Source organism: Miscanthus floridulus, chromosome 1 (assembly GCF_019320115.1).
Source record: "Miscanthus floridulus cultivar M001 chromosome 1, ASM1932011v1, whole genome shotgun sequence".
NCBI lineage: Eukaryota > Viridiplantae > Streptophyta > Magnoliopsida > Poales > Poaceae > Miscanthus > Miscanthus floridulus.
Window position 1 is genome coordinate 96,200,515 of NC_089580.1, and position 21,281 is coordinate 96,221,795.

General features: G+C 43.5%; 1 protein-coding gene and 1 non-coding gene across 2 annotated transcripts; both read left to right on the forward strand.

Moving 5' to 3' along the window:
- The first annotated feature begins 511 nt into the window (after window positions 1-511).
- LOC136511902 (small nucleolar RNA R71) lies at window positions 512-620 on the forward strand. Its single transcript, XR_010772900.1, has one exon. It is a non-coding gene; the product is annotated as a small nucleolar RNA R71 (small nucleolar RNA).
- Window positions 621-7,749: 7,129 nt separating this feature from the next.
- On the forward strand, window positions 7,750-11,972 carry LOC136538017 (probable glucan 1,3-beta-glucosidase A). Its single transcript, XM_066530004.1, has 8 exons — window positions 7,750-8,065; window positions 8,259-8,378; window positions 8,468-8,656; window positions 9,526-9,684; window positions 10,494-10,663; window positions 10,760-10,915; window positions 11,034-11,386; window positions 11,490-11,972. Exons 1-8 carry the CDS (start codon window positions 7,850-7,852, stop codon window positions 11,675-11,677), a joined length of 1,551 nt encoding a protein of 516 aa, XP_066386101.1. The 5' UTR covers window positions 7,750-7,849; the 3' UTR covers window positions 11,678-11,972.
- The last annotated feature ends 9,309 nt before the right edge of the window (window positions 11,973-21,281 follow it).

Sequence of the window (21,281 nt, forward strand, 5' to 3'; positions counted from 1 at the left end):
TCTCAAGGGTAGTTGATTGAAGTTATTATAATTGTTACCTTGAGGGTCACCTTGGTAGTTACTTTGGTAGTTCAGCCTCTGTTGTTGGTTCCATCCTTGATTTTGTTGAGGACGATAGCAGTTGTTGTTGACAAAGTTCACATCCTCATGGGTTTTAGGGCAGTTGTTCCCTGAATGCCTAGTGTTTCCACGCTCTTCACATGTCATGCGGGAATCATGAATGTGCACAATTTCTTTCTTCTCATTAGCTCGGTCTTCGAGCTTCTTCATCAGTAGGTCCATCTTAGCAGATAGCATGTCTACCTCCTTGAGTTGATGCATACCTCAACCCCTCTTGTGGGTCTAAACTCGTTCTTCATTTCAACATTGGTTGGAGGTTATCTTCTCCACGACAGCTATCGTAGCTAGAAGTGTGAGTGATAGGAAAACACCTCCAACAGCAGCATCCATAGTCTCACGGGTACTGTTAGTCAACCCATGGTAGAATGTCTACATAAGTAGCCAATTTTCCATCCCATGATGAGGATATTCTAATATGTAATCTAGAAAGCGTTCACATGCCTCAGGGATAGATTCGTCATGTTGTTGCTGAAAGCTCGAGATTCTCCCACGCAGAGCTTTGGTCTTGCCTGTGGAAAAGAATTTGGCTAGGAAGGTAGTGGAGCAGTTATTCCATATAGTATTTCTATCTTTGTTGGCATAGAACCACTACTTTACCTTCCCCAAAAGTGAGAATGGGAAGAGGCGAAGTAGTATGGCATCCTTGGTTACTCCTTTGATGGTGAAAGTGCTACAGATCTCCAGAAAGTATTAGATATGTGCACTCGCATCTTCATGTGCCTTTCCACAAAACTGGCTAGCTTGCACCATGTTGATGAGAGTTGGTTTGAGCTCGAATCCATTGTCTCTAACTTTGACATTAGGTCCAATATGGATATTGGTAGTGGTTGGAATAGAGAATTCATGAAGAGTCTTGTCAGCCATGGCTTCAAATTTAGGTGTTAAGCTTTGCCTTATCCGGTTGTCTTCTGATTTTGAAGCTAGGACTTTCTTGAGTTTGGCACTAATTCTCCTGATTAATGCTTCGGGACCTTCAACGTAGTTTGTCAGAAGGTTAAAACCGATCATACATCACCCTACATAAGATACACAAGTAGACAAAACAAGGGTAAGCCTGTTTGAGCAGAGGTCAGTGGTTTATCTTGATCACATTAATAAGCATAAGTTTATCAATACCTCCTTTGTCTAGCTATCTTCCCCGGCAACGGCACTAGAAATGCTTGTTGGTATTTATTAACTTGTCACTTGTTTATCAATAAAATTATTTTACTAGGTTGTCATCCCTAGTGATGGTGCCAGAGATGCTAGTTGGTACTACCTAGCATCACTACTAGAATGATACTAAGTAGTTCTTTATTATTTTATGTGACTAGAAAGAATATAAAGATATATGAATCAAAAGGAATATGCAAGCACACATATAATTATACCATTGTAGCACTTTACCTGGGAGTATTTCATGTATCGTTATTTATATTTTACCACATGGAAGGTCTAGCATGGATAACTATTGATAACTTATACTATTGATGGAGAAGTAAACCATAACCAATATTCTACTCATAACAGGGGTAAGTCATAGGATAAGATGTATATATATATATATATATGATAAGTATTGATCATCAATAATGATAAATCACTCAAAATACTCCTTTCTATGGCATTAGCATGGTTAGGTAGAATATTAGAGGAATAATTCCTAAGTCATTCTTAATTATAAGTCAAAGCATACAATGATTAGTGCAATTACACCTAGTAACCATAGCTAAGATCATCTTTATATCTACACATAAGGGATATTACTAAGGAAGATTAAGAACAGAGCTTGTCTTCCTTTGTAACTAGATCCTACTTGTATACCTATATTAGGGGAGTGGACCACAAAGGACTCAACGGGAATGTCACATCTGTGATCTACCACATGGCCTAGAATATAGGGTGTATCCACAGGTAAACAATGTATAAGCACCATGCTTACACAAATGTTGACCACTCACCCCATGTACTTTGGAGTGAGCGTTATATGAACTTATGCAAAAACATAATGATAAACTAGCTATACTAAGTATATAATCATAGTAGATGAAGAACATTATAACAAAAAACATGAATAAGATAAATACTAATATTGTCATAACAATTGTAGAAAGCATATAAAAATAATGGATATACAAAATAGAGGGGGTACAAGGATTATATCAAACCACACTCTTGACACGATCAGAAATCCAAGCGAAGCTTGCTTGCCTCCCTATAGATCTAACCTAACTAGCTATGCCCTAGAATTGATGAAGCTTTGAGGATGATTAGGGTTTTTGTCTTCTCAAATGACTTGATGCCTCAGGGGGTGGCAGGGGCTAGTATATATAGCCCAGGGCATCAAAGATGAGCCCTTGGATCAAACCGACTTAAGGAATGGCATAGATGCAACCTAGGAGGTGGTGGAGAACCGACATTGCAACACAGAGACTGACAGTGGGCCCCAGGGTCCGGGCGGCCTGTACGTGGGGCCGACTGACCCCACTTGGTAGCCTCTGCCTCTCTGCGTCCGCATGGTGTCCTCTAGAACCTTCTAGTGTCCATGTCATGGTGGATAAGCACAATTAAATCTAACATGTTGGTCCACCTTGACGATTTTCTGGTTAAACCCTATAGAAAATATAGATTCACCAAAACTCATTGAATTTATTAGTTTAAACCCCTAAACCTTTGTTGGTGATCATATTTATGCCCTTATGCATATTATATTGATAGTTTATAATGGTTGTTAACTACCATCAATAGACATATCACTGTCGGTTTAAACCACCAGTTGATAGTGATCTTGATGTGGAGCCTATCATTGCTGGCTCATGGCTTGAGGCGGCAGTGATATATCCTCACTGCTTGTAACAACCCGAGTTCGTTACATCATAGGCAGTCATTTTTTACCATCTAAGTGAGCAACCATCTGAGCTCTCGTATAGATCCCTAATGCCTTGAGCTAAGTCAACCATTGAGAAATCTATCAAATCACCCCACAGAATGCACCCGGAGAGCCATTATCAAGCTCACACCCGAAGTGATGGAGGAAAGCCCGATTGGATTGAGGAGACATCCTATTGACATCATCAGCACCAAGTCGAGCTCAAGGAACACATTAAGATATGACAACTTACTTCCCAAAACCATGCCACTCGATGATAGAATTAATTTAGCAAAGACAGTGAAGTACCGTACAGTCTACCAGCATTACCAGACCATCCGATGGAACTCAGATCAGTAGCAAAAAATGGAAAATGAGTTGTTTGCCACTTAAGTGAGTGGGACCCTCATGTCATCACGAGTTGGGATATTTCATCAGCTGAAGCAACACCCTCTCACCCAATATCTCACTCATCCATTCATTTACCACTCTCCCTCTCTCTCTACACCCCAAGAACAAGGATGAACCCTAGAACTAGAGAGAGAAAGTGTCAGTACAGAAAGTGACCAACTAGTGAATATTTGTAGTTTTGTCGTACGTTGTGATCAGAGGTGGCCTAGCACTCAATGACACAGGGTTTATACTGGTTCAGGCAATGTGCCCTACATTCAGTTTGAGTCGGTCGATGACTTTATTCCTGAGCCTAGGTGCTCGAAGTCTGCAGTGGGGTTACAAACGAGAAGGAGAAAGATGGGGTGTACGAGAGGTCCGGTCGGAAGGGCTAAGAGCGACAGGAGCTCCGCTATGAGCTAAGTGTTCAAGATAATGGTAGGTGCCCACAACACTGTTGATGTCACTGTAGAATGTTAGATGCATGTGGGAGGTTATGTCGTCTTGTTCGGGTATCTCGGGTATGGCAGATATCGGTATCTGCTATACTATTGATGCCTAGAGGCATGTGAGGGGTTTTCACCATGTTTACTCGGTACGGTAATTCTAGCGCCCACAACACTATCGATGCCCAGGGGCATGTGGGGGCCTTACTGTATGGGAGTCAATGGCGCCCACAACACTGTAGAGGGAAATGTCGGCGCCTACAATACTATTTGTGTTAGGGCGGTTATGGAGTACTGTTCCGTGTAGGGTATGGTCCCTAATACAGTGGTTTTGACTTGTGAGCCTTGCCTTGCTTTTCTCCGCACGTCTCCTGGTCCCTTCCGAGCGGGTGTCCCCGGTCGGTTGATCTCAGTCGGCTCTGTTCGTGCCAGTCGGAGAAGGACGGTGAGCAGGGGCTGGGCATATCGCCGGTCAGAGAGAGCGGGGTTAGAGTTGGAAGCGGTGCTTTTGGCCAGTCCTTCTGGTCGAAGAGGCCGTCCGGAGGTGGGCTGGTGACTGAATCAAGCACTTCGATCGAAGAGGTGGGCCGGAGTTGAAAAATAGGTGTTGTTCCTCCTCGGCCTGACCTTCTGGTCAGAGATCGCACCACTCCCCCGGCCTATTGCTCTGATACTTGGGCCAGCCCATGAGTTGTGCGTTGCCAGTTTGGGCCGAGCCTTTGTCTAGGAAGCTGGTCCCCGAGGGACCCCGGGTCTATGAACCCGACGGAAAGGATTGGAGGGAAGATTGAAGAAGAAGAAGAGGAGGAGGAAGGAAGCACCCACACCACTCCATGAACACCATCAACATCTTTAATCTTGTTCATGGTGAGCTCAAGAAGAGTAGCTCTCATTTCTTGGATTTTCCACCAAATGCTTAAGTTTTGGTTTTGGTGAAGGATTGAAGGATTTCTTGCTGCTGGTGGTTCCATATGTAGAGAAGCTCATTAGTGACCTATCTTATGGATGAAGAAGCAAGAGTGAGGAAAGCTTGGATCTTCATGTTTTGGCTATGAAAGCTCTCAAATCTCAGAGCTAAGGATTTCATATCTATCTCAAGATTGCATCTTCATATCCTCATATCTCTAAGTTTGATCCTAAACCTATAACTACACTTAGCAAACTGAGCTATAAATCTAGCTATCTTGAGCCTAGTGAGCCACCTAAGCTACCCCTAAAAAGGTCTTGCACATGCACAAAGCACAACCCAACACATGTAAGCTTGAACCCCAAGATCATCCAAGAAAATAGGTTCTATCGACAGCCTGACAAAGCGTCCGTCAATCTGACGGAGTGTCCACCAACCCCAGAAAGCCACCCATCAGAGTCTTATTTGCCATCAACCTAAGTCAACAGAGCGTCTGTGGCTCCACCAGAGTGTCTGTTGATTTATAAGAGTGTCTAACCAAAGAACCTGAGAGCACCGAGTTCTTAGCGGAGAGTCTGTGACCTCTCACGGAGTGTTCGTTGATTTATAAACTCAGCAACCCAGAAAACCCGAGGCCACCAAGTTCCTACCAGATTGTCGTCAACCCAACCAGAGTCAAACCAGACCTAAGTCTCTTCAAAGCCCAACCCGATGGAGTGTCCGCCACCTGGGTCAGAGCGTTCGTCAAGTTAGCAGCAAGGATGAAGTTGTCTATATAGCTTACCCAAGAGGTCAAAAATACTGGGTTAGGCTTAATTGGAAATAGTGCAATAGTATAGCCACAATTAGATGTCTCTTCCCAAGTTCCAAAGCAAGCCTTTGCCTTCAAGTCCCCATCAGTTATCCTCAATCCTGATCTTTGTCTTCCTTTAGGAACAGAGTAGCGTGAGGACATGTTTGAGTTATCGTCTACAACCTCGAATTCGTTCGAGCGGCAAACCAGGCAGGCACCCCACTACTATGAACCCTATTTTGGATACTTATTGTGTTTCATTATGAGTTATGCATTTCATGAGGATTGGCTAATCAACTTAATGATGTTTCACTAAGTTAGAACTACTCACCTTTTAATTAGAGCCTTCGTTTGATCAATGGGCTTGGTAACGTTTAAATGCTTACTTGCTTAGTAACGGTAGAAGTCAAGTATGAGAAGGGAACTCATGCTTGCGCGTGTAGGAAGCTACACTAGGATAATTAACTACTAAAAGGAATGAGGATTACAACTTATCTATCTTCCCTAATATTGACTAAGGACTCAACCTAATCTTGATGTGTGAACTTGATGATCAATTTGGTAATATCTTGCTCAGGCGAGGGGTGGTCACTATGAGTGTGGGATCTCAAGTGACGTAGCTCGTGGAGCAGTTAAGGACCGAGCATTGGGATACGTGAGTCTTAGTAATCGCCGGTACAGACCACATGTCGCATATGGGGGCAACAAGCCTAGTAACTAATTGTGACCGGTCTGGCGCCGGTTAGCTAGTGGTAGCACTAACCCAGCACTAGTCGACCATTTCATGTGATATTCGGGCCGATGTAGGGAAAGGTTAGAAATCATGAGGCAACCCTTATTCCTAGATCCGGACTATGGTGGTTAGTCCTGCATTTCCGTATGGGTACAATTTGTACACCTCTGTAGAGTTTTGAAAGTCTGAAGTCCCTCGGGACGGAACCCTTTGGTTGTTCCTACTTTTTATACCCATGGTAGTGTAATGATGAGACATGACATGAAATGGTTTACAAATGTTGATCACTCTTTTGGATATCGTACCTCATTAATGTTAATACCTTTAATAATGAGATCATGAGCATGTCATTTAAGAGACGCCATTGCTTTTCTGTAAATGTACAAATGCTTGATAATAGCCTTGCATCCACCAAATATTTATATGTTGGAATTAAGTCCTGCGAGTACGAAATATACTCACGGTGCTGCCGTTAATTTGTTTTGCAGGTGTTGTTGCCTTGGTGGACGGGGGGTAATGCTCTATTCATGGCTTCATAGTCAACCTTGGATTGGACGAATCCAAGATGAGCTACAAGTTAACTCCGATAAGTATTTCGAGTGATTTGCCGAAGAATTAAACCTAGAGGGAGAAACAAAAATTGTGTATACTCTATGTATCATGTATTTTTTGGTAAGTATAATGATTTTGATAGTTGGGCATGATGTTGGGCGTTATATGCGTTGGTTTGTCACTTGGGGTGTTTTGTGTCACTCGACCGTTATAAAGATCCTGAGTCGCGACAGGCGCTGTGTCAGTTGGGCCGGCCACGACACTGCCAGTTTGTGGCTTGAGCTGACAGTGTTAAGGGTCTTCACTGTCGGTTCCTTAGGGCCCCGAATTATTTTTGGGTTTTCAAGTTACGAACCATCAGTGAAGGGTTATCACTGCCTGTTTGAGAGCAACCGGTAGGGATGGTCCAGCTCTGTAGTAGTGTGTGCATCTTAGTTATGCAAAAGGCTGAAAATGTTTCAAGATCCTTGTATCAACTTGATATAATGAACTTAAATATAATAAAGCTTGCCTTATCGAAAAAAGAGGATACAACATAGTGTTCCATTGCTAAAGAAGATAGAAGAAACTCTACTGGAATATCTGATTGGAATAGAGCAGGACATGAGAATGAAATCGGATGAGCATGGCCTGAACTAAGCTACACATATCAAGTGGATAACATGCTTGAGATATAAGTTGGACAGACAAAACAAAAAGGTAGACTGGGCATTCAAATACCCACGACCTCCAAACAGATGGCCGAGTACAAACCAGAGACCGGATCGGCCTAACTTGTGGCCGGTTCTGGACGATTAAGCATGCACGTCATTAAAGCCTTCAAATGTTTGACCTGGAATTGGCATAGAATTAGAATCGTCGAAACGTTGGTCAATCAATGGACCTACCGCTTCTTAAAGAAACTCACTAACATCTCCCTCGATCTGTTGTGCCATTCACAAATCACACCACAACGTACGTCGCGCGCGCGGCGACGCAACGGTGGGCAGGGCAGGGGCAGCGGCAGCCCGCTGCATCTATATAGGCGAGGGTCTTGGTTAGTTTAGTGGTCATCTGCCCCATGACGAGCGCGGAAACCCATATCCTCTGCCGCGTGCGACTCCCTCTTCTCCTCCTCCTCGTTTGCTCTTGGTGGCTCCTCCCCCAGTCCGATGCCAGGAGGACGCTGGCGGCGCAGGAGCTGCCCATCCGGGCTGTGAACCTCGGCGGCTGGCTCCTGACGGAGGGCTGGATATTGCCATCCCTCTTCGATGGCATTCCCAACAAAGACCTACTGGTTGGTACAGTACATTTGTTTCTGTAAACGCTTACAATCGTGAATCTCATGGCGAAGGCGCGAAGCTCGATTGAGATCGCCGCCCTACCAAAGTCCACTGGCACTGCATAGACGACGATGTTAACTACTACTCCTAGTCTTGCTGAATCCTGCAACTAACGTAATAACGTCCGCCTTCAAATAAATTGTACAGGATGGCACCCAGCTCCAGTTCAAGTCCGTAATACAGAACAGGTACCTCGTCGCTGACCAGGGCGGCGGCGCGGCCATCCTCGCCGACCGGGTCCAGGCGTCCGGCTGGGAGACCTTCAAGGTTGTTACCTATTAATTAGTTGGTGATTGGTCAGAAATGTGCATATGTAGTTGTGGAGGATTTAACCAAACGACGTACGCATGCTGCAGCTGTGGAGGATTAACGAGACGACGTTCAACTTGCGCGTGTTCGGCAACCAGTTCGTGGGCGTCAACAGCACCGGCGGAGTCGTGGCGACGGCCACCACGCCTGGGCCCTCGGAGACGTTCCAGCTCGTGCGCTGGGACAGCGACAAGAGCCGGGTTCGCATCAGGGCGCCCAATGGCCTCTTCTTGCAGGTAAACACAGCTGCTGCCACTAGGATTTGGCATTCCATTGGCATGTGCAAGGACACCAAGTTGCCTGCACGCGGACATATGGCCGGCCTATAGTGGCGTGCATGGCTAGCTACCTTCCGCGAAGTCGCATGTATGCTGCCTGTATGCATTTTGGATTCGTGCGTTGACGGCGATTTGTGCCGGCCCATGGAGGTCAGAACTGGAGTCTAACAATCTGCGAGCGACTTGTTAGTGGTGTGAGCACGCTTAAATTAGCTTACGGTACAAATTATATCTTCATAAACATGATCTCAACCTAACTTTTCATTAGGGACGTACTTTGGTCTATTTCAAAATATTAAGACGCCCGCATATTTCAAAATCCAAACCAAATCTGTGAACAACAATTGGTCGCATCACGTTTAATTTGGTATAAATTTTATTTCACACAAGTTATATAGTTGTTGGATTAACATTTATTAGAAACAATTCATAGTGTTATTAGAAGTTTGTTTTCAACAAAAGAATATCGCATAGGTGAAATTAAGTATCAAATTCTAGTTCCGCAGACAGTGATAAGAAAGACCACACCTTATTGGAATGGAAGGCGAGTATAGTAACCTAGTTAGCACAAAAAATAACTCTCTGTTAGTCTAAGTACGTAAGATCCAATTCGATTCAAACAAGTGGGCCAGTAGTGCCGTAGTGGCGTACTACTGCCCTGCTGATAATTAATGAGGACCAAAGTCAGAATTACTATACTTTGTCTAATATTCAAAGAAGCCAATATATAATGTTCAAAGCCAATAGTATATATTATCGCTGTCATGTTCATTTGAATTTTTCTAGTTGTATTTCAGTTTTTTTTCTCAAAATTCCAATATATGTAGGCCAAGACCATGGAATCGGTGACAGCAGACCACAACAAGGACACAGACTGGGGTGACGATGACCCATCAGTTTTTCTGACAAATAATGTGGGCGGCTTACAAGGGGAGTACCAGATATGCAATGGCTATGGCATAACAAAGGCGACACAAGTGCTCAGGGTAAGAAACAAATTAATCGGCGCGGTTCGTCGTCGTACATCAGTTTCCATCAGTTAGCTGATGTACTTCTTCCGTTCCAAATTACAAGACGTCGTGGCTTTTTCAAATATATTATTTTTGCTATGCTTTTAGACATAGTGTATATTTCAGTACATATAGCAAAAACTAGAAAAGTCAAAACATCTTATAATTTGGAATGGAAGGACTAGTATTTTTATGATATGCTGCATGAAGAATAGTTCAGTAGAAAACAATGCAGAATAGTCGTGCATCATTTACCCAACCTATGTTAGTTAGTTCATTGTTGAGAATGACAGGTGGGGTAGTTTGCAGGTGTGAGAACATTTGCATGAATTATATTAATTGTTTCTACTATATTGATTAAATATAAATGTTTGTACTAGTTTAATTTAGTTTACAAACTAGAGATCCAATCTAAATGTCAAAACTATAGCTACTCCGATACAAACGGGAAGTTAAGGCCTTGTTTTGTTTGACTTATTCATTCGATATAATGTCGACCATGCATACTGGACAGCGAAGGACAACGACACACTTCGTTGGCATGCATGGTCGAATTGTGCAATGATTATAAGGAACCGCTGGCAGGGAGCCGGCACCTGCGCTTGCGGTATATATATGTATACATAGCTTATATATTAATCTGATTGGCATGTGTGGAGTCCGATTGAATTGAACCTTTAGAAACTCTTTTTTTTTATCGATTCTCAGCAGTAGCGAATAATCGTGTGCGCCTTGCTTCCAGGTCATCAGTTTATTTGACTCTTCTTGTTTGTTTGTTATTCCAGAATCACTGGAGCACATACATAAATGAGAGCGACTTTAGCTTCATCGCATCAAGCGGACTGAACGCGGTGAGAATCCCAGTTGGATGGTGGATTGCCAGTGACCCCTATCCTCCACTTCCTTTCGTTGGAGGATCTCTGCAGGCCTTGGATAACGCATTCAGCTGGGCAGAGTAAGTATATATACTACATGTTGAGATGTATATCATCATTCCATTCATTCGTGTCTCTCTAGAATTCAATCAATTGAACAATGCATGCATGCACAGGAAGTACAAGTTGGGTGTTATTGTGGACTTGCACGCTGCACCGGGGTCACAGAACCCGTATGAGCACAGCGCAACCAGAGACGGGTCGCAGGAGTGGGGCACCACCGATGCAAACATCGCTCAAACCGTGCAAGTCATCGATTTCCTCGCGGCAAGGTCGTACGTTTATCGGATTTCATCATAAAATAAAATCTAGCTAGTACGTACTAGCAAAATAACCCATTTTTACTTGCCGTTTTGTTGGTTACTATCGATCATTTAATTTGATGTACAGGTACGCGAGCAGCCCTAGCCTCTTGGCGATCGAGCTACTGAACGAGCCGTTGGCGCCGGGCGCGATCCTGTCCAGCCTGACCAAGTACTACCAGGACGGCTACAACGCCGTGCGGCGGCACACATCCGCGGCGTATGTGATCATGTCCAACAGGCTATCCGCAGACGCGACGGAGCTCCTCCAGTTCGCCGGAGGCTTCTCCGGCGCCGTCCTCGACGTGCACTACTACAACCTGTTTAGCAGCGTGTTCAACAGCCTCACGGTGGAGCAGAACATCGACTTCGTGAGGAACAACCGCTCCGCCGACCTCGCCGCCGTCACCAACCAGAATGGGCGCCCTCTCACGTTCGTGGGTACGTATGTAATAACGACCTCTTTGGTGGCACACTTCTTTGAAGTGGCACACGTACGTCTCGTGTGGTTTTTTGTTTGATGTATGTATGCTACTATTTACAGGGGAGTGGGTAGCCGAGTGGGACGTGGAAGGTGCGAATAAGACGGACTACCAGAGGTTTGCGCAAGTGCAGCAAGATGTTTACGGGCGAGCTACTTTTGGATGGGCTTATTGGACGCTCAAGAATGTCAATAACCATTGGAGTATGCAGTGGATGATCCAAAATGGATACATCTCACTCAAAACCTAGTGATATGCACACCAACAATAGGTAAACTAAATACATAGCAACACAAAGACGAAAGTCGCAATGGGAAAATAAATTACATACATGTCTCGAGTGGTTTCCGTTTTATGTATGGTATATATGTACGTAATGGGCAGTGGCACAAGTAGATGTAATGGGGGGAGCAACTCAAAGAGGAAAGCCGTCTTCTACGGGGCGGCCTGAGAATACTCAAATAAATTTATATGCTTGTTGTAGTTGATGGCTTTTCTCGCTACTTTTGGATGTTTTTCATGGAAAGCAATGATAAGGATTTTCACATGCTCGAGATTTGATTCTTCGGTTGCAAAATGAGTTTCCAAAACTTGACATGAGAGCGATTCGCAATGGCAGTGGCACAGAATTCAAGAATACTCAATTTGAGACCTTTTGTGCTTCTCTTTGGAGTCGAGCATCAGTTTTCTCCATATGTGCCTCGACAGAATTTTGTTGTTGAACACAAGAATCTGACCATTGTTGAGATGGCTAGGATTATGCTCAATGAGCATATGACTCCTAGTAGTATTGGGCCAAAGCGATCAACACAGCTTGCTATGTGTCAAACTGCATTTTTCTTCGAGCTTTCTTGAACAAGACTTCGTTTGAGTTGCAACTCGGACATTGCCCAAGGTGAGCCACTTTTGAGTTTTTGCCCCAGAACTCTGCTGGCATCTTCTTGGCCTTCATCATGATCCTTGACATGTCGTCGACCATCTGGTTCTGCTGTTCCACCATGTCGTTCTGCAATGGCGAGTATGGCACGGAGAGGTGTCGCACCAATGTCGTGGTCGGCGCAATATTGGCCAAACTCCACCGAGGTGAATTCCCCACCTCGGTATGTCCTTAGCATGTGTAACCTCTTGCCGGATTCCGCCTCCACCCGTGCCTTGAAGTGCTTGATCACAGCCGCCAACTCATCCTTGCTCGCCAGCAACTATACCACATGAAACAGCTATAGTCGTCCACCAGTTGCAGGAAGTAGCGGTGCCCTCCATGCATCACCGAGGTGTCACAGGCCTGCAGAGATCACCGTGCACGAGCTCAAGGAGCTCACCGGCATGGTACTTCACGTCTTCGGGAATGGTAACCTCCTCTGCTTTCCTGCCAGGTAGTTGTCACACAGCTCGATAGTGTGCTTGATGAGCAGGGAGCCCATGCACCTGTCCACCCTCACCATCCTCCCAAACGCGTCGAAGCTTAGATGCCTGAAACTGGCATGCCACAACCACGGCTCCTGGTCCACCTCCGTCGCGAGGCACATCGGCTGTACAATGCGAAGATTGAGGATGTGCAGTTGATTGCTTGATAGCTTCACCTTGGCGAGGAGGTGTCACTGTCGGCCACGGATCCGAAGCACGCCATTGTCAATGAGGACTTGGCATCCTCGCTCGTCAAGTTGGCCGATGCTGACGATGTTTGACTGGAGCCACAAGATGAAGTAGACGTCCATCGGTGCACAACGTTCACTATTTTGGCACTTGAACAACACTGTGTTTCACCCCGTCAAGTCCACCGTGGATCCATCACCAAAATTCATGGTTCCAACCACGCCATAGTCGAGCTCAGCAAAGGCGTCTCGCTCATCGGCCATGTGGTTGCTGGCGCCTGTATCCAGTACCAGTGTCTCTCTCCATCACCGCTGCCCTTGCAACTGAGGTTGAATTGCGTGCATGACATGTCGAGGAGGATCCCCTACTTCCTCTCAAGCGCCAAGCCCTACTCTATGACATCATTGAGCGCGCACACTTGCGCCATGAGTAGCGTCGGCTCTTCGTCCTTTTCCTGAGCTGCGAGATGCGTGTGCTCCTCACTAGTACACTAGAGATTTCTCTTGGCGCCATGCTTTTTTTCACTAGTGGATGGGAAAGAGGTGGCGCCAGTAAAGAAAAATGTGTGGGCCAGTACAAAGGACCGCCTGTGTAAAAGCATTTACACTGGCTGTTCCTATAATAAAATCGCCAGTGTTAATGGTCTATTTACACTAGCGGTTTGCATTACCCAACCGCCAGTGTAAAGGCCATTTACACTGGTGGCTTGCTTACGTAAATGGCCGGTGTAAATGAACATTTACACTACGGTTCCCTTATGTAAACCGCTAGTTATTATCATTTACAGTGGCACTTTTTTTTGTCAACAGCCTATAAGACATCCCCTATAAATGCTGCTTCTTCCTCCCCCGACCAGTACTGTTCAGCCGAGCCATCTTCGGTTGGGATCAATGACTTCAGCGCCGTTGTACCACCACTAACTTTTATGGGTGGCCCTAGCAAGGTTATGGTTGACTTCAAGGACATTTGGTTGATGTTTGACCTCAGCAAACTCGACGTCCAGCTCGTGAGCGTGTGGTGCCTGTGAGTGTCGCTCGTACATAATTATGTTTTATTACTGATATAATGTTAGGGCATATGAAGTATCACCTGACAAAGTCAGACGCTTTACAAAATGCAACAAGCCGACCAGGACATGCAGTTTACTGAGGATCCGTTTGTTCACTAGGGGAAAAAGGTTGGGTATCTCGACCCGGCCAGAATAAGCGAGAACGAGCACACATTTGTTATGGGTCCTGATCATGACTTGTTTTTGGGCAAGACCGAGGCTGAAATAGCAAAAATTAGAGTGCAGGAGCAAGATAGGCTGGAAGTCGCAGTGGCCACCTACATAAAAACGCGTTTCTTCGATACCAAGACAGGAGAATTATATTTGCACCATACATGTTCAAGTATGTGTTGGTCGTAAACTCCCTTAATAATTTTTATTTACAAAGTTCTTACTGTCTTAACACATGGCTTCATTGAATCCATGCGGGACCATTGGGTCTATATATACATTTGGCTCTACGATGCACGGATTTTAATCCTCAACTCCGCAAATTTCCTACAGAGCGGTTATAAAAAATTCATCAATATTTTACAACAGTAAGTCAAGATTTGCATGCGTGCTTTTTCATATTTCTATACTATCTACGAGAGTTTGAATATGACATGTTGAATTCATTCGAGCTCTGCAGGGCATACAAGTTCTATAAGTTCAAGGGTGGACAGTACGATTTAAAAAGGCCAGAAAACCGCTACATGTGCAGACTAACTTTAAGGTAAATTTAAATAGACATACATATTTGTCTTGTATATATGTATATGTAGCAACTATGTAACCGCTTGCCAATTCTTATATAGTGCCACAAGCAACCACCAGGATCGTAGCACTGTGGGTACTATGTGTGCGAGTTTCTCAGAGAAAACAGGAGATACACCAACAACTCTAGCAAAGTAAGTAATAGTCATATGTCAAGTTTTGTCACTACTGATGCCTTCTCCGTATTTGTTAGTTGTAAATGTATGATGACTTATTATATTTTGCAGGTATACAAGTGTGACCTCCAGAATAAAGAGCTCATGAACATTTATGAGGACTTTAGCTGGTTCATCGTGAAAGAAATAATTCACTTTGATGGGAAATATTTTGATCCAGAGTCAGAAATAGCTCGACCACAGAACAAAGATCTCGTAGATATTGCCAGGCTAGAGCTAAACCACGACGATTATTATTAGAGGAGGACGTCATGGGACCGAGCTAGCTATGAGTGGAAGAAACTTTGTTTTATGTATACATTATTAGCGTGTGATGACCTTGGTAGACCACAACAAATATTGTTTTTTCATGCATGCAAATATAATTTTCTATGATTTCTATTTGGATTCGTTTCAATTTGTATACAATAATTCACTGGTGGGAAATATATGGCGCCTAATTTTGAATTTTTAAAAACAATTCACTGGCGGTTTTGCTAATAAACCGCCTCTAGAAAAAATATTCCACAAGCGGCAGATTTAGGTCAACCACCTGTGCTAAAACAGTTACACTGTCGGCTGACTTAAACAAACCGCTGGTGCAAATACTTTAACACTAGCAGTTTATTTACATCAACCGCCTGTGTAAATATTATTATCACTAGCGGTTGCCTTAGAGGAACCATCGGGACAAATGTGTTAACACTAGCAGATCTTAACTAACCACCTGTAATATTTTAGTTTTCCATTGGCCTTTCATACTGGCAGTGGGTTCAGACGCCAGTAGAAATGCCTCTAGAACCGCTAGTGCTGAGCTCCAGTCTACTCGTGCCTTCTTCTTGGAATTCTTGCAAATCTTGGGCCTAATGACCTGTCTTCCCGCACCTACAACAAGTGTCCTTATCGAGTGGATGGGACGAGTCACTGATGTTCGTCTTCTTCTTCTTCAAAGGCTTTGTTGGTATTTCTTACATCACGAATAGATCTACAAGCGTATTGATACCGCTGTAGCTTTCACCCGAGAGTATTCAAGGATATCAAATCCATAGGGAACGTGTGTACTCTTCTAGCTAGTTTTTCCAAGGACAGCACAAGGATAAAGTTCGTAATGGTAGAGATGGATTCCTATGGCTTTAGGGTCTATAGAAAGATAAACTCTACTTTTTCTTGCTTACTTCGGGCACCGGATCACACCTGGTCTGCCAAGCAATCCAGGCCTATAACTCTATGCCGAACCTAAACGTGGGGGCTTAAAAGGGATAGACAGGGTTATCACCACCTGTCGCCTACACCTTAACCGTGTGGAACGAGGCAAACAAAGGTAGCCTCTATCCTAGACACCATGTCTACGCTATCGACTACAACTCTAGCATCGTACGTGGTTATCGGTCTTTATCAGGAGCCCTCTACTAGAGTATCTGCTACGAGAACAGACGATGAACCCACAAGCAAATAAGAGTAAAGCTTAACTAATCAAGAGACTCGCTACCATAAGAATCACCAACACTCACTTAGCGAAAGAATCCGTCGTGGTACAGAGTAGGTGTTCATCAGGGTACACCCTAGGGAAGACTACTGACAATCCTGTTATTTCCCCGTACTCTCCCTATCAACTCTAGCTAGATACGGCCTAAGCCCTTGGAGTGATCTTCTTGCTATTCTCTTCTTATGTGTTGTGTGACTGGGGGTCTCCTCCTCCTTTTATAGTCTCCCAAGGATAGTTCTAAGGGGAATATTCGAGGGAATCATCCATAACCACCTTAGGGCATTGAAGTGGAGGGCCCACATGTAGGCTCGCTGGAGGCAGTGCAGTTAAGGGGTCGGGTGCCCCCTGGGTGCGGTCGCCCCCTTATTGAGCCACCCTAGCACCACCTTCATCTGGTGGGCCTTTGGTTGCGTCTGGGCCATGTCCCTATGCGCTTGGGGCCCAAATTCCTCAAGTAGGTGGGCCTTTCCCTCTTTTGCTTTGCGCAGGATGGCATTACGCTTTGTCCCTTTGCGCATTTTGAATGTGTTTTCCTTATTATTCAAACATGTGTCCTACAAAACACATAAGCACCAAAACTTGTGGAATTTGATAGTTATAAACCCTAATGCTAAGTTTGGTGTTTCAAATAAATGGATTTTATTTGAGAGTTGGTAGTTAAAAATAGGAGTTAAGGACCGCCAACAAGCTCCCCCACACTTAGCCCTTTGCTCGTCCTTGTCTCCTCGAGTAAAGTTCAAGGAATAAGGTGGAACATCCCCTCAAAAGGTATGATGCCTGCATATAAATTATTGCAAGCCTCACCTATACATGTGAACTTTGAAGTGTCTAACACACCCTCTTGGGTGGTTGAGAAATGGAACAGATCAGAATCCAATTATCTTTACTTCTCTTGCTCAGACAACTTGAGTTTTTCAAAGATTTTCAAATTAAAACATAGTCTTGCTCCTCAAATGATTCTCTTAGATCGCTCAATGTGTATGATTCCTCACCAAGGCATTGTTTTGCCTCTTTTCATCCTACTTCTAATAAGACTTTTGTGGATCTTGGTGTAGAGAATGAAAAGGAGGCATACTTGCATTGCATATGTTGCTAAGTCAAAACCGGATCCGAGGAGAAGCAAGTCATACAATCTAATCAAGATGTGCAAGTGTATGGATATGTGAATTAAGATAACTCATATTTTATTCATGATCTCTCCTCCTTAATAAACTTTAGAGGGCATGCCAATTTTTTGCTTGGGACTTCATGTGCCCAAATATTTTCTTTCTTTCTTGGACCTTCACGTGTCCAACCCCCCTTTTTCCCATTGCCATGCCTCTTCCTCATAGATAATTGGGGATTGAGGTCAAAATTCCCATGGAGTTCTTATTTGGTGGATGGATGGATGGCATGTTTTTGCGCAACTTCTAGTGTAGAAGTTGGCATATAAGGGTGGAGTGTACATGATCTTGATCATGAAAGCATGAAGAGTTTCTCACAAGGGTCAGAACAATTTGACAAAGCTCAATGCAAAAGCATGTAGCATATGTGTAAGTTTTCATGAGACTAACATATGGCCTTGGTAGGAATTTTCAACATCACTGAGGAGACAAGCTATTGATTTTGAATTTTTTTAAGATAAAATTCACAAGTACTTTGCAAAAAGAAAGCAAGGTTACTTTCATCACACCATATCTCATTCATCAACTACTTAGATAGCATGCTTTCGATCCCAATGATAGATTGTTCATGAGTGATAGGAATATAAGCGAGGAATAATGAATATGTGAGCCAACCATAGAAACACATGTTCATCATGAGGAGATAGCAGGGATAATTGAGTTTAATTTTAGTGATCAAGGTTTATGTTTGTTTAAACTCCAAATTTTAGGGAGTTGAGGGTACTGTTGCACAAACCATCATTGAAGAGGAAGGAGCTAAGGGGAGTTAGAGGTGGTTTGGCTGAACCAGAAGTTCAGCTGACCCTCCCTGGAGCCCATCTGTCTTGTTCTTCTACATGCTGGATCATCCGATGTTATGCAACATGTTGGTGGGAGATCTCGAATGTATGTTTGTTATGCTTGAGAGATCAACCCACACTTATTCTTGTACCTGTTTATTCAATAGAAAAACAAAAATGGTAACAAGCAAGGGCTCTACCAGCTAAAACACTAGGGAGCCTAAATTTTATTAACTCAAGGCACAACAGTGTTTGAGGTGCTTGATTGATTTTATTTATTTATTTATTATTATTATTATTTTGAAATTTGTTCACCCAACTTTTTATCTTTTCACATAACTCAAGCAAGGCTTAATGTAAAGTTGGAGTGTAATATTGGCCTTGGTGTATCCCCATCATAGATTACCTCCATTGTTTATGAAACTAGTAACTCAAAAGTTCATTAATCAAAATTCAACACCATGTCAAATTTTGATTAAAGAAGGTTATTTTAACCAAAGTACCATGCTTAATTTAAAAAGCCTATGGATGTACTATGTATGAATACGCCCAAATCAGAGCATACGACATAAACAAGGGAAGCGTGAACTTGTATGAGCAAGTTTTTTTTCTTATGGAGACAAAAATGAGTAAAGGGGTTGGTGAACATTGAGTTACCTTTGCATGCCAGACTATACTTACCAACAGTGTATGTAGATGGAAGCTATGAAGTTGCTGTAGCGGTTGCATGATCACATATGGTTGCCATTGACTCTTTTGGGCTGAAGTAGAGGAAGGCACACCATACCGACTCTGCCTAGCAACAAGGCAAGGCCACACACACAACAAGTGTGTAGGGACCATGGGCCTTGGTGGTAGTAGCAAAGGCTTAGAAGAGGAGAACCCTTTCTTGCTTGTATGTGCATAGGATTTTCTTAGAGCAAAACTATGCAAGGCTGGTAGTGGGTGGAAATTATGCTAAGACCTACATGCGCGCAATAGTAATACTGGGTGGAGTCAGGCAGCACATTGGCATTTTATGGTGGCCATGTGGGGCTAACCGGCTCCTTCTCTCTCTTCTTCTTAGTTTTCTCTCTTTTTTTATTCTTTTCTCTTTTTTAGCAAGGCAGAGCTGATGTCACCCTTTTTTTAACCGGGATAGCCTTTGGTGTGTATAGAACTTGTAGTGAGACTCTCACCATTCTCCCCCACACTTAGACTTTTGTGTGAAAGTCAAGTGTGCAACTATCGGGGTCTCCTTTTGAGTGTGTTCCATCACCAAAGAATATCAAGGTGTATAGTTGATGCAGCTCCATGCTCTCTAGCATTGTATGTCCCCTGTTCTTCTTGATCTTTAACCTAAAAGGGTTAGCAATCATGAATACCCAAAGGTGCATACTATCTTGATATCATGTTCTTGCTTTAATTGATAAGAAAGTTAATTTATGATAATCTGGGCTATCTCTGGTAGTGCTTTGTTTATGGTCACAAGCTCGACCATGGGAGCTTCATCCTATAGCTATCAATGGTGGTGTAGTTCCCAGCTTCACCACCAAGCATTTAGCATTATCATTCAAGCTGCAAGGTTAGTGCCATAGTGCAACTATGAGATTTGCAATATTTATGATAAAAAAGCATCCACAACCATCCTTCTAAAAAAGTTTGTAAACAAGAACTGAGAGAGATGGTTGTGATCCTTGAAAGAGCACACGGTACTAAGATAGATGAAATCTGGACATTCTTGGGGTGCTTTGAAAGAGAGGTTTTCATGCTTGTCTATGGAATCCTTGCCCTTGGACTCTAGAGTTAGTGCTTCAGGAATGTCCATAGCACAAAAGTTTTCTTTCTCAAGAGATATATTGTGTAGGATCAAAGTTGATTCTTGACCACTATCGAGAATAATATTTTGATGGCTAGAGGGTCATGGATTAAGTTTGAGTGAGGGTGATGATGGACGTTCTGTTTCATAAGGATGAGAAGAAAGCTTAGGTGAAACGAACAGGGATACAAACTTCACCTCCTCAATCGGGACATGGTTGGGATGATGCTTTGCCATTGGGATTTTTCAGCGTGAGATAGGAGTGGCGAAAGCAATTTTCCCAAACTTTTCATTAAGGCTCCCATGGGATGGTTTTTCTTGAAAAAACTTTTCCAAAGAGTAGCCTATGAGAAGATCAAAATTGAGGATCGCAAAGATGTGGAAGTCCAAGCGAACCTTGGTTTTGTCTATTTCAATTAGCACGGCCCTGGCAATCCCACAACACTTTGAGTCCTAAAGGACTTTTGAAGAGTTTGTTGGTCAGAACTAGCGGCATATTTCCCAAGAGATTTTCCATAAGGAATTCTAACATGATATTAGTCTCCATAGTGGCATTGTGAAGGGCTTCTACAATAGTTCCCCTTAATGAGCAAGGCATGGTCATGGAAGGTGGAAGAATCTGAATTGCTTCGTTAGAGCATTTCATTTCCATTAACCATTCCTTTGATGGTTCCACTTTGGGGGAATCTTCCTCAGGAAGATCAAAAGGGTGAGAGAGAGGAAGTGTCATAGGCTTCTTGTGCCAAAAATGATTCGAGGTATTACCATAATCCTCGAATTTGATAGGGAACTCTGAAGGATGAATTACTCCTTGCTTTGGTGTTCGTGGTTCGGGTGAGGGCTCATGAGTTGAATCTAGGAAAAAGGTAGGTACGGATTTGGATTTGGCTGATGAGGGCTTCTCAAAGTTTGACATGACTTTCTCATGCAGGGGTTTGGTTTTAGATGGAGGAAGTGTATTTTTCTAGGAAGTGTTCAAGAAATTTCACTTGTTCCATCATAGTTTTGTGTGTAAAACATCCTCTAGTGGTCATGTCGAGGTATAGGTCAGCCTCTATGTCAAGACCCCAGCAAAA

Bases quoted from the DNA above. Each gene is read 5' to 3' on its own strand.
- LOC136538017 (XM_066530004.1), top strand. From the start codon at position 7,850: ATGACGAGCGCGGAAACCCATATCCTCTGCCGCGTGCGACTCCCTCTT. The intron at 8,379-8,467 runs GTTGTTACCTAT...CGCATGCTGCAG, and splicing joins CCGGCTGGGAGACCTTCAAG to CTGTGGAGGATTAACGAGAC. The intron at 8,657-9,525 runs GTAAACACAGCT...CAATATATGTAG, and splicing joins CCAATGGCCTCTTCTTGCAG to GCCAAGACCATGGAATCGGT.